The sequence below is a fragment of the Syngnathus typhle genome, linkage group LG3 (assembly GCF_033458585.1).
Source record: "Syngnathus typhle isolate RoL2023-S1 ecotype Sweden linkage group LG3, RoL_Styp_1.0, whole genome shotgun sequence".
In the NCBI taxonomy this organism is placed as follows: domain Eukaryota; kingdom Metazoa; phylum Chordata; class Actinopteri; order Syngnathiformes; family Syngnathidae; genus Syngnathus; species Syngnathus typhle.
Window position 1 is genome coordinate 10817015 of NC_083740.1, and position 13302 is coordinate 10830316.

The following is a 13302-nucleotide window of genomic DNA, read 5'->3' on the forward strand; positions in this document are numbered from 1 at the left end:
GGATAGAGGTCAAATCTTTATGGTCAAGCAAACAAACATACCCATTCTTTATTACCAACACCAAATATGAAACATCAGTTAAAAGTATCACCAATTAATAACTATGCAAGGAACTCTTCATCTCATGTTGCTCAGTCTTTCAAAATCTTTTGGAAATGAAAACAGACACACCGTTCCAGCTAGTCATTCATTAATGGCCTAGTTGTTTTAATGACGTAAATTAAAAGATGCTGCCCTTTCCAGTCAAAGCTTGATGATTAAATGTTAAGACACAACATTTTAAATTGGAGTGGAGATGCCTGATATTTAACTCATGAATAAATAGTCACAACCCATTGAGCGAAAAAAAAAGCAATCTCTCATCTCATAGTTATCCCACAGTGTGGATAAGTGACTTACTTGTAATGGAGTGACCTGAGCTTCAATCTGTTCACCATTAAATAGCACATTGAGTATGATGAACTACTATAGCCTACAGGTTTTGCTCTTCAAAGCAAATTATTAAAATAAATGGACTCTCCCCTGGTTATTGGCCATGCACTTGTACATACGATAGATTTGTATGCAAAAAGAATAGCTTTAGAGTGGACAAAGGATCAAGGAGTTTGAAAGGCTAGTGACTCAGCCAGAATGCTAGCGTGTCAGAAAGTGTCAGAATGAACATCCAGGTGCAGACAGGAGTTGATGGCGGAACGGAACTTACATAAGTTCCGCCATCAACTCCTGAAGATTCAAAGTAATCGTTTTTATATGGATCCATGTATTGATTCAGGGCAATTACAGACGAGATAAAAAGCCACACACACCACAGGGAAACAGAAGATATATTGATTTCACGATCAAAAACAGAAGGGAAGCAAGTGACAGGGAAGAAAGTAACTGCTTAATGAAAACAACAGTTGAATCAGGAAACTAAATGAAGACAAGCAGCCAAATCAAGTGGGAAATATGAGTAGAGGAGGCAGTCGCCAGAAGGGGGAGTCCAAGGCAAGTAGACTGAGAATAGGATGTTCAAAATTGAACATTTTACACTTTTTATTACATCTGACAGTTTTGTGAAAGATGCCAAGACATAGTGCAGCATGCATGATCAGAGGCAAGAAATTGTACTTAAATCCTAAAATCACTCATTTTGAACGAGTTAAGAAACTATATACTTCTAATATTGCCATGTTTGTAAGCAACAATCATTTATTTTGTGGCCGGTTTTATCATCTTACGTCTGTGGTCCTCACATATTCCCGCAGCAAAGTTAGGATGAACATTCCAGTAAATGTTAACACGCGTTAATGGTCAGCTGTACACATGATCCACTTTTATAATTTGAGTAGTTTTAAAACAATTACTTTTATACTATCACTTGTCAGAGTAACACAATCTCATATACTGTGAGACATCAGGCCTATGACAGAATAACGGTGACATAATAAAAGAACAAAGCACACCACCTGCATAGCAACTGATACGGCAAGGAATTCTGACAGAATGAACACATAAAGGACATAGCATAAAGGATTAAGACAAAAAGGACAAAGCATAAAGGATCAGCTACTGTATAGCAACGGCAGCCACAGTTGTCATCGATGGTTGTTCTGACATCATTCAACACCAGAATGTGTGCCAAGGTATCATGTTTAAATGTATGATGTGAGGATATGTGCTTTTAAAATGGGATGAGCCATCTCATAGCACAGCAGCCTTTTTAGGGTGTAAACAATCTCATCAATTTTTGTCAGCGATTTAAGGTGACAGTCTAATAATAGCAAATAATTGAGAGGGGTTTACTTGAAATGATTGGTTATTTATTGGTGGTGTACAACATAGTATTCAGTCTTAAGTCACAGAGGTCCTATTTGACAAAAGCAAATGAGATGCCAAGCAAATGAACATTGGCATAATGAATCAGTCACTGTCTTTTTGGTCCCTTTGACACTCGTGATTTCCCGGTGTACAGAATCTTACAAAATAATATATCACTCTTTGTCTGTTAGTCACATTTCAATTAGCATCATGTACTTTTTACATTACATATACAGCATATAGGCGCACCCAAGCACCATTCAATTCATCACAGCTCCGAGTAAACTGAGCAGACAGCAACCTCTGGTGGCAGTTTGGGAAAGAAACATTATGTATATATCAAGTGTTTTTTTACACAGCTGTGAAATAGGGTATATAAATAAAATTAGATTGTATTGTAATTGTATTGTAATTTTATTGTAATGGTATTGTATTATATTGATTGCAAAATGGGTCGTTGTCTTTTCCTCTTTGTTACAACCACAAAGACAGCAAAGCAGTCAATTAAAACAAGTTAATATTCAGTACTTTCTATATTTATAAAGTAGACACCAATAGAACGATAATATGAGTCAGTCTAAGAAGGCAACAAATAAAAAAATCATTGGCAATATGTGCAAAGGTTCTCTATATCGTCAAATAAACACAAAATTAACATAATTCACAGCCTTTCTAATGTACTGTACACACGTAATTGTATGCACACTGGCTTTTATTCGTTGTGTTATCTATTTATTTATTATTTTTTGTTACTCTTATTATTTATTGATGTTGCCTTCTTGTTTTTGATATTGCGTCGTTTACTTGTACGTCTATCGTGTAATATGTCTTGTCACCGTGGGATAGGGAAAACGTAATTTCGATCTCTTTGTGTGTCTCGGCATGTCTTTGATGATACAGTGATTTATGATATTGAGTATGATCACAACGATAAAGCTCATGATAATTAGAAGTGGTATATGATCAGAAACTTGGCTCTTCCACAATGCTCGAGTCATCCAGTAACACGGTCACCTGATGACTCTCAAATATAAACCAAGCCGAGACTCACTTCAATCCTCCGACAAGGAAGTGACTGGCGATAATTCCGGCTGCCAAGATGGCAACAAAGATAAGTAAAATCAAGCCACGCTTCAAAAGCAGTTGTTTCACTGTGAGAACATCGCCGACGATGGTGACTGCAGTTTCATGCTGCTCTGGAATCTGTTGGTCCTCTGCAGTACTCTCACATCTGGGTGAAGGAGCAGGAACCACTGCAGTAGAGTCTAGAAACGAATTAAAAGCGTGATGTATTGACTGATGGGCAAATAATATCCCAATAATGTAACTTCTCATCCAAGTATGTTGCACTTACTGGCAGTTTTGACAAATTTGACCTCCAAATCACTGTATCCACTTTCATGTTGTCTAAACCATGCATTCAAAAGTTTGAGGTCACTTATATGTGAATGATATTAATGATCATAATTATAATCATTAATATCATTTATTGCCCAGTTAATTGGTTGTCTTACTGATGTTTTTCATGTTACTGATATCTGTTGTTAAAACCAGAGAACCATCAGTATGTGCATGTTCAAGCCAAGTATATTACAGAATTGCAACATGGTGATAATCTGCATTATTCTAAACGTGGTCTTGCCTGGCTCGCAGTCTACCATTTCCACAGTGTCTTCCACCTTGACCTGAACACCTGCTCTCCTTTGAGCCTGACCAGAGATACACAAATTTGTCAAAATTAAAATCATTTAAATTGCATGCCATGTTTGTGTTTTCCAGCAAATTAGTTATTCACATCATCGGCAGCCTTTCTCCAATCAAGACGGCACAAATATGTCACGAAGAAAATGGCCTGCAGTACCACACAGATCGTAAGACCAGTCCAAAGTCCTGTTCAAGAATCAACAGAAGCAAATAGAATCTCATGAGTCAGACTGTTGTGAGGATTGTGTAATGTAAAACACAATTATGCTTGTTTCTTACCTACAACGCCCAATTGTGTCTTAAACAATAAAGACACACCTATTGGAAAGCCAATGAAGTAGTGTCCAACCAGGTTGGACACAGCACCGACCTTTTGTTTTCCAACTCCTCGAAAAACACCTCCACTCACATCCTTTGATGAGAATTGCAATTAATTCTTTCAGACGTCAACATTGATCACTTTCCCATGAAATTAATTTTCTCACCGCAATAGCATCAGCAAGATGCATGACACCAAAAACAACCATGACATCAGCAGTCCTTTTTAAAATGTTTCTGAAGGAAAGATAAAATTGGAAAAAAACAAAATACAATACAATGTTAATGTCAAGGTAAGCGTGTGGCAAATTTGTTATATTATCAAGTGAAGGTGAGATGACTCACGGATCTGTGGTGAAAATGTAGCCAACTACATTTCTGGATAGTGTAAGGCTAAGTCCAACAAAACAGGCGACTGCAGCTACAATGGGAAAGAGACAAACTGAATAAAATTCATGAAATGGTAACTCATCGTGATCCATGAATGTTTTTGCATTTAACCCTCTCCAAATTCATTTTACAGCATAATTTTTGGCATGGATGGAAAATCTGCTCATTTGAGGGGCCATGAGACAGATGTCCAGCTCAGTGGCCTAGTGGTTAGAGTGTCCGCCCTGAGACTGGAAGGTTGTGGCTTCAAACCCTGGCCGGGTCATACCAAAGCCTGTAAAAATGGGACCCATTGCCTCCCTGCTTGGCAATCAGCATTAAGGGTTGGAATTGGGGGTTAGAAGGAGTGGAGCTCTTTACAAGCCCTAGGCTTCATCTCCCTCCTTGCACAGTTATTGATATAATAATATGTGCAAAACAATAAACTAAAACTAATGTCATTCCACGTCACTGGCATGTTCTCTTTTTATTGCAGTGACAACCAGTGGGCTGAATAGTTTGGCCGTAAGCTGTCTTGTTCGTCTGTGTTTTTGCCCTTACATGTACAGATGATGGAAACTTTACAAGACAACTTGGCTTGCACACTGTTTCCTGCACCAAGAGCATTCCCTACACGGACACTAGCTGCAGTTGCCATTCCAATGGGGAACTGAAAAAGTCAAAAATGTATAGAATCAGAAACACTTTTGAGTCATTCAAAATTCCATAATGTAGATCAGAGTGGCCAACATAACGCTCATAAAACACATGCGACTCTTTGGCTATCTTTTTTTCTGTCAGTCGGTCAATTTTTCAATGATTAATATTTTATATATTAATATTGTGAAGCCTGGTTTCATCTGCACAGCCATCTTGGAAATTGGAAGGAAAAGCAGATAGCTCCTATATTTCAAAATTAGTCCTAAATTTTGATTGACTGGCTTATAGTATTTATTGGAAAGATACGGTATCCCTGTTAGCCTGCTCCGTTCTCGACTTGGCTTAGTTCTCAGTGGCTGAATGAAGGCGCATGTTCCACTTTAGAAGCTAATCACAGACAGGGTTGCTGGTGGTTGGGACTTCTGCTTTATAGAATTGTATATTTTGTGCAGCGAAATGGAGAATTCTGCTCTCCAAACCTAAAAATGATTGCAAAAAATAGTTGAGTCTCGTACCGTCTAAACCGAGATCAGAAAAGATCAGCGCTATTCAGCTATGGTTTAAAATTTACGATACGTCCCATAGCTAAATCCACAGACCAGCAAATTTATTTGTTGTGGATACAAAATCTTCACAATATCTCTTTTTACAAAGATAATGTTTAGGTTCAAGAAACAGTCTGACTTTTAATGCTAATTGAGTTGGCCACCACTGAATGACATGAATTCCATTTGACTTACCATGAAAGCCACAACAGTCAGGTTATAGATCACAGATTGAGCTCCCAACTCAACTTCACTAATTGTGCCAGCAAGACAGCCTCCCAGTTCAAATGCCCACCACTCAAGGCAAAACATGAGCATGCTTGGCATGGCCAGCTTGACAAAGGGTCCCCAGTCCTCGAGACACTCACGTGACCAGCCTGAGGATCAAAAATTAAAGTCATCAACAAATCTGTGTTTTAATGAGACTTGAAGTGTTACATTTGATTATATGATGTGAAACCACTACTTTTGACCATCGTGACTGCCTCCATCATTTAATCTGCCCATCTCCATGTAGAGCTACAGTCATTAACAATTTAGTTGAAACATCATCACATACGACACTAACTGTAGGTGTAACTATAAATACTGTACACTGTACAGGTAGTGTACTATTATAACTTAATAAGATGCATACACTTGTCCATTCATCATTGCATTGAAAGTTAGAAGGCAACTGACCTCCCCATGTGGGTTTGTGTAACCCCTTCCACCAAATATAGGCCAGTAGGGTGATGGAAAAAACACACTGTGACATTGCATTTGCTGCGGCAGACCCACTTTAACAAACACAAACATAGAATGTTTTAAACACAGGTATGAAATTAGAGTGGTTAAGAGCAGTAAGAGTAGTAACACTGAAATAAAAATACCTTCAAAACACATTTAGGCAAGTAGAGTGTGCATTGCATTGTAGGAATTAATATCAGCATAAAAATATAAACACCTCTGCATGTTAATGATACTGAGTAAATATTACACTAATTGAAAGTTGATCTTCAACGTATTTGCAAAACATACAAGATCTGTATTTTTGTAAATAAAAAATATTTATATTCTGGGAAACTTACGGAACTCCCAGTTGCAGAAGATGGAGGAAAACATAATTGACGAATGCGTTTAAAATGTTTCCAATTACACCGGTTACGACTTGAGGCCAAATAATTCCCTGCAAAACAAACAAAACAAAACAACGGACGCACACACACACACACGCACGCACGCAGGCTCTTGAAATGTATTATGTCTATTATTAACTTTCATATAAAAAATATTGTATTGCTACACAGCACCTGGTTCTGAAGATATCTTCCCAGCAGCTGGTACATAAATGCCGCCTGATGGAGAAAAATCATAATCTTACTACATGACAGAAGCAGTCTACATAACTTATGGACAGAGACAAAAGTGAACTCACTGGCAGAGAAGGCATGACGATCTTCACATACACTTGTGCCAGACTGTGAAGCACACAAAACGTCACATGAAATTGCGGTATGTAGACATTAAAATATAGATCCCATGCATTATTATATTAAAGTAATGTTTAGGATGTCACGATATTGTAAGGTATCTCGGTTTCAAAATTCTACCCATTATATTGCAGACACGCTCGGACAAACGTCACCGATGATATTTATTGAAGTAAAACACTGAACTCTGCTGTCAACTTTGGCTCAGGCCAAAGAACTGTGTGCACCGCTGTGGTGCATCATCATGCATGGAGATGGATGCTTACATGCTGAATGCATGTTGTATTTTTTTATATTGCCCAAATTTTGAATTGATGAGCTGTTTGTGTGACTTTTTATAAACTGAATCCAATTCAATAAAAAATGAGTCTGCATAAGAAAATCAAACCTCTTCTTCATGTTAATGGTAATACACTTTGCTAAAACTCAAGGGATTTTTTTTACAATAAATACAATGTGTGATTAACAATGAGTGAACAATAAAAAAGAGATTAATCCTGATTAAATATTTTAATCGCTTGACCACTAAATAATATGAGTAATAATAGTCTGATGGATGCATTACCTTCTTTATGTATTTATTATACAAATAGTTAACTAATACAAAATAATAATAATAATAAAAATGAATAAAAAATAGTATGCTGAAGGCGATGGGAGGATTAAAACGCGACTTACCTGGCAACCTCATGGCTCTGTTTAACGGCAAGTAAAAAGGGTTCAGTATTGATGAGAACAGCCCAGCAGGGGAAACACGCCAGAAGGATAATCAGAACCCCTCTCTGAAGGATCACCCCCACACGCTTCAGGTTTCCACTTCCAAAGGTCTACACAAGAGCAGAATCAAATAAATAGCAACACCGGAAGCCCACTAATGAATACTGTAGTTTTGATAGATGGAAGAAATCCAAGGTTGAACTGTTTTGAAGTGGAGCTGAGAGTGAGCCCAAAGAGGTTTTGTTTCACTAAAAGTGCAACCTTTCTTGAGGGCACACTACCTGAGATATAAGGGTGTCACAAGTCAATGACAAGCCAGTCCCAACGGCAATGCCAGTCACATTAACCACCTGCAATTAAAGAAGCATTAATAAAGACATGGCGTATAATGATATTTCTTTGACACAGAGGTTTGAGCACAGTATTCAGTCAAACGTCCTCTCAAATAAGCTAATTTACAATGTTTTTCCATAGTAAATTTCCTGTCACCAAGGCGCCATCTCATGGAAAAATAATCAAAACTTCTGGCATTCAAAAAGCACTACCTCTTAATTGTGGGATTCCCATTGTCACCCTTTGCATTGAAGTACTACACATTAGCTTATATCTTTAATTACAACGGCCAACTAGAAAAGAGCCTACAATCTGCCAGGCAAAGTTATTTTACTAACTAAATAACTAAGACTAAAATAAATGAAACATTTTGTTTACGGAATAAAATAAAAATGAAAAGGCTTTTATTCAAACAAAAAAATAACAACTTACTTCTTACTACAATAAAAAAAACCACACACACAAAAATGTAACTTCTGCTGTTGCCTTTCAGCAATAAGTTCAGGGATGCTCTGATTCACTTTGGAAATTACCACCCTCACATATTTTTGTATCAGTTAGCTACTTTCTTTTGCTACTATTTTTGAAAACAATTTAGATACGTCAAAAGGATGGGAGTGTTGTTAACGGAATAAAATAAAAATGAAAATGCTTTTATAAAAACAAAAAATTAACAACTTACTCTTTACATTTCCCCAAACTAACCAAAACTAATAATAATTATAGTGAGAATGTCTTTTGTTTTTGTCTTTGGCACTGAGTTTCATACAGAAGCCTTTGGGGTTGATTTAAAATGTATTTATTTTGATATTACTCCATGGTCGTTTCAATCAGTTTTACTCATCGATAAATGCATAGCACTTATCCTGCTCATTTGAAAACAGAGGTTATGAAATAAATATGTTTTCATAGTATATTATGTCTGTGTATACTGTATATGTTATACACGCTGTACAAATATTGTACTAAAACAAACACATTAATATGTTATTGAACAGTTTGTCTATAACTCTTGCTGGTGAGATCACTATTTACCCAACAATTAAGTCAGAGAAGCAAAGTTTTACCATCTATTTCAGCTCGTTAAATATGATTTTTCATAGTATCTCTGACTCCAAATGTCACCAGTTTTTGTTGACTAAAACTAGAGGTGGCAAATCCAAATTCAGAATGTCAAAGCCCTTTCACAACTTGGAATTCAACCACAGCTGCTTCTCCTCAACTGGCATTCTACAACAAAAAAAAAACAAAAAATATAGTAATGTAACTTCTGCTGTTTCCTTTCAGCAATAAGTTCAGGAATGCTCTGATTCACTTTGGAAATTACCACCCTCACACATTTTTGTATCAGTCAGCTACTTTTTTTTTGCTACTATGTTTTAAAGCAATTTAGATACGTCAAAAGGATGGGAGTATTGTTTTCTTATTGTCGCAAATCATACAAGTGGTGTGGACAAAACAGACTGTTTGTTCTTTGACCTCCCCTGAACCCTTGAGGCTGGCTCACAGAACATCTGGGTAGTAAAGAACCACTTCGGAAGAACATGCAAAATACACACAGAAACAATCACATCTCACTGTTGAGTCAATCTTGTCTTTCCAACAAAATCTAAATTTTGTCTGATAATTCCTTATTTTAAATCATGTGGCTATTGCAGACAAATTTGCTTGGTCAATTTGTCTTTGACTTGTTGGGTAAATATATACATTATCTTGCCAACTACAACATTCTAAGATCATTTTATGAACATTTAATACACTGTTGCTCATAGATTTGGAATACAATGTCTTGTTTTACAGTGGCAAGCAAATGTTATGACGTCATTTCATCTATGCCTGATGCATGATGAAATCTGTTAGGTTAGCTTAGGTTAAAAGTGATAAAAGTAATTCATTTTGAGAACTATAATTATGGCCAACAGTCTATTTACCCAATGTTTTCCAGCTTTAAACAAGCCACTTCACAGTTTGAAAACCCTAGCAAACATTTCAAAAGTCCCAAAAACTGACACACGAGTCATGCTGCACATGCTCAATCAAAAGTAGCAAAATGATTGCTTTGACCAGTCCCCCTCCCAACGTTGATTTGGGTGACAAATTACAGAGCACTTTAAGGTAAAAAACCACAACAGCAATAAGAAAAAATGCATTGATTTTTTTTCTGAAAGTAGCATTTGTCAGGCAAGATAAATGTGTCAATGTACTATTGGAAATAACAATGGGGCAAATGTCCTCACCGCAGTTGCCAGTGATACAGCTGAAAGTTGTGTTTTCCCGAGATGACCGCAAAACACCATGCTGATGATACTGATCATGAAGATCATCATCTGGGAAAGGACCTGGAGTAGTTACAAACAAAGTGGTAAATGGGTTATCACCAGTATTAAGATTGATCAAATATACACACACATACATATACAATTACACAATTTGAGCCAAATGAAGCTTTGTCAGTCATTTCATTTTGGGATCTTACCACAGGTCCTGCCAGCTTCAAAAGGAGAATCACTTCGGTGCGGTAACTGGACGGGATGAATCCTCCAATGCGTCCCAACCACATGCCGCGAGAAGAGGCTCCATTCGCCTCTGAATCTTGCCTAGCCTCTTCGGAAGTCTCAACCATGATGCTTATAGTGGGCAGAGAAGGAGATATTAAGGCTCATTTGAAGTTAATCTTCTGTGCAGTTGTGCGCCAGTGATGCAAGTTACTTGATCTTGCTGTGACTGAACCAGTGGAAGGGAGGGTGAGGGAAAGGGCGTTAATTTGGAGGACAGCATAATCCCATAAGAATTAAAACCAGTAGTTGTGCAGTCACAGCCTACAAGGTTTTCTCTGCTGCCCTAAACACACTCAGAAGCACTGACCTGCATTTTCAACTTACATTAAATTGTATAAATTTATTTCCCAAAAATAGACCTTCATTATATAGCTTGTGTCTTGGCTGCCCAGCTTCCAGCCAGAGTAATGAGGAGGACACCATTTAGACTTAGACAGACTTTATTGTCATTTTATAAACACTTGGTGCACACAAAACGAAATTTCGTGGCATACGGCTCTCAACAATGAAATGATATTTCGGCTGAATAAAAAGTGACATTTCTATATAAATATGAAATAAGATAAGTATAAAGCGCAGCAGTGATAAAGTATGTACACAGTGCAGGAAACAAAAACAGTATTTACAAAATCGACAGTAAGGAAAAAACTGTTGCAGAACCTGGTGGACCTGCAGCGGATGCTGCGAAACCTCTTCCCAGAGGGTAGCAAGGAGAACAGTCCTTGGTGGGGGTGTGATGGGTCACTGATAATATTTCGGGCTCGGGACACGCACCGCTGGGATGACAAGTCCTGAATGGAGGGAAGAGGAGCCCCGATGATCCTCTCTGCTGTCCTCACCACTCTCCTTACGTTCTTCCAATCGGAGGCGCTGCAACCCCCACACCACACCGAGAGACAGCTTGTCGGAATGCTCTCTATGGTGCTTCGGTAGAACGTCCTCATGATGGGTGGGGGCAGGTGGGCTCTCCTCATCCTCCGCAGGAAGTACAAGCGCTTCTGTGCCCTCTTGACCAGTGTCGTGGTGTTCCCAGTCCAGGTGAGGTCGTCTGTGATGTGGACCCCAGGAATTTAGTGCTGCTGACCACCTCCACAGCTGAGCTGTCGATGATCACTGGAGCGTGGTGAGGCTGGTTCTTCCTGAAGTCGACGATGATCTCCTTCGTCTTCTCCACATTCAGTGCAGGCCATTGTCTCTGCACCAGCCCACCAACTGCTCCACCTCCTCTCTGTAGTCCAGGTCGTCGTTTTCACTGATGAGGCCCACCACCGTTGTGTCGTCTGCAAACTTCACGATGTGATTTACAAGTGAAGTGTTTGTATTTGCTTGTTTGTTTATAATTTAAGGTAACATTTTCAATTGCATTTGATCTTTTTTTCATTTTCAGTGTTAAACATTCTACAGTCGCACGTTTGATTAATTTTCAACTAACCTTGCCATGCAACCACTATTTTTGGATGAGCTAAGGCAGGGGTGGGCAAACTTTTTGACTCGCGGGCCGAACTGGGTTCTAAATTTGGACCGGAGGGCCGAACCAGGAGCAGATGGACGTAGTGCTTGTGTGAAGTAATATAAGCGACCTGTAAAGGTCATTGCATAAAAAATTTTGGCCTTTAGTAGGTAGTAAAGCATGGATATTCCAAACAAGTGTTTTGAAAACAAATGCATTTATTAACAGCATTAAAAAAAAAAAAAAATCACTAATAAACTGCTATCAGTGATTCTCATAAAATACGACACTGTTATTATGAATAACAGTCTCCATCACTTCAGTGCCTGCAGGTCAGATTAATGAAAGATGTTTAGCTTATGAGATCACATCAAACGGCAAACATACTGACCAAATATAGCATCTTGAAGAATCGGTGAAAGCATACATCCAAATAAAGTAATCAAAACGCCAACACGGTGAGGGGTATCTGAAAATCAGAGCAGAGTTTTAATTCACAAACACCTGCTAACAGAGGTGAGGAAACGGGAAACACTTCCTTAAAGTAAGCCTTAAGAACTTTACAGGTTAAGATTAGTCGCAAATAGGTGGTGCATCAATGTCCTTGAGCATCCTGCATTGTTTGAAAATGAGAATGGTCGCTAGTTTCAATCCCTGCTATGTGTACAAATCATATTCAAAATGCATTTTTTTACAACAAACTTGAGAGCCTCCCCTTCATTTTCAGTGGGAACAGTATTGTTGGTCTCCCTTTTTTGCTAGTGCGTCATAGCCTGGAGTACGTACACGCACTTGTGATTGTGCACCGAGCTTTCTGACACGGCTTCCAGTAGTAAATGCGCAGGCGATTGGTTCTCCATCTACTGGGGAAACGCAGTCATTGCAGGCAAAATGACCCCAAAAAATTGTAATAATACAATTTATTCAGGGTTGGCGGGCCGTAGTTTGCCCACCACTGAGCTAAGGTGTCTTCACAGCGTTACCCCATCGTAAAGTTTTCAATTCAAGCAATACTTAGGTAAGAACCTGCAGACATGGAACTGTTGTTGTGTTGTATAGGCTGTAGTAGAAAGCGCACAATCGGTAAGTTGGTTGACAACTCCAACGACAGTTGCCTCATCTACATTTTAGTTCCTGTAAATGTCTTCCAGCCCCAAAGCCCAAGCCACTACAGACTGAGATACTGCTGCCTGATGAAACGTTTATATACGGGCCGCAACCTCCTGGCAAGAAAACCTGTTGTGCAACATCACAGAATGTTTACTTATTGTAATTACAAGGTATAAAAAGACCTGCACTTTATTTTAACAGGAAACACACGTTCTGAACAGTTAAGGGAAAACTTTCTTGTTGCCTCTGTTGTTTATGTTCTAAAT

The 13302-nt window shown here is 38.4% G+C and overlaps 1 protein-coding gene across 1 annotated transcript; it reads right to left on the bottom strand.

Moving 5' to 3' along the window:
* Positions 1–2847: 2847 nt before the first annotated feature.
* On the bottom strand, positions 2848–10633 carry LOC133151666 (multidrug and toxin extrusion protein 1-like). The gene is made up of 16 exons (XM_061274880.1): positions 10395–10633; positions 10156–10257; positions 7867–7935; positions 7547–7695; positions 6814–6856; positions 6689–6733; positions 6467–6564; positions 6078–6175; positions 5592–5773; positions 4753–4861; positions 4168–4243; positions 3990–4059; positions 3784–3916; positions 3596–3690; positions 3443–3509; positions 2848–3065 (listed from the first exon to the last, which is right to left on the bottom strand). The coding sequence occupies exons 1-16, from the start codon at positions 10539–10541 to the stop codon at positions 2848–2850; spliced, it is 1701 nt and encodes a 566-aa protein (XP_061130864.1). The 5' UTR covers positions 10542–10633.
* Between the last annotated feature and the right edge of the window lie 2669 nt (positions 10634–13302).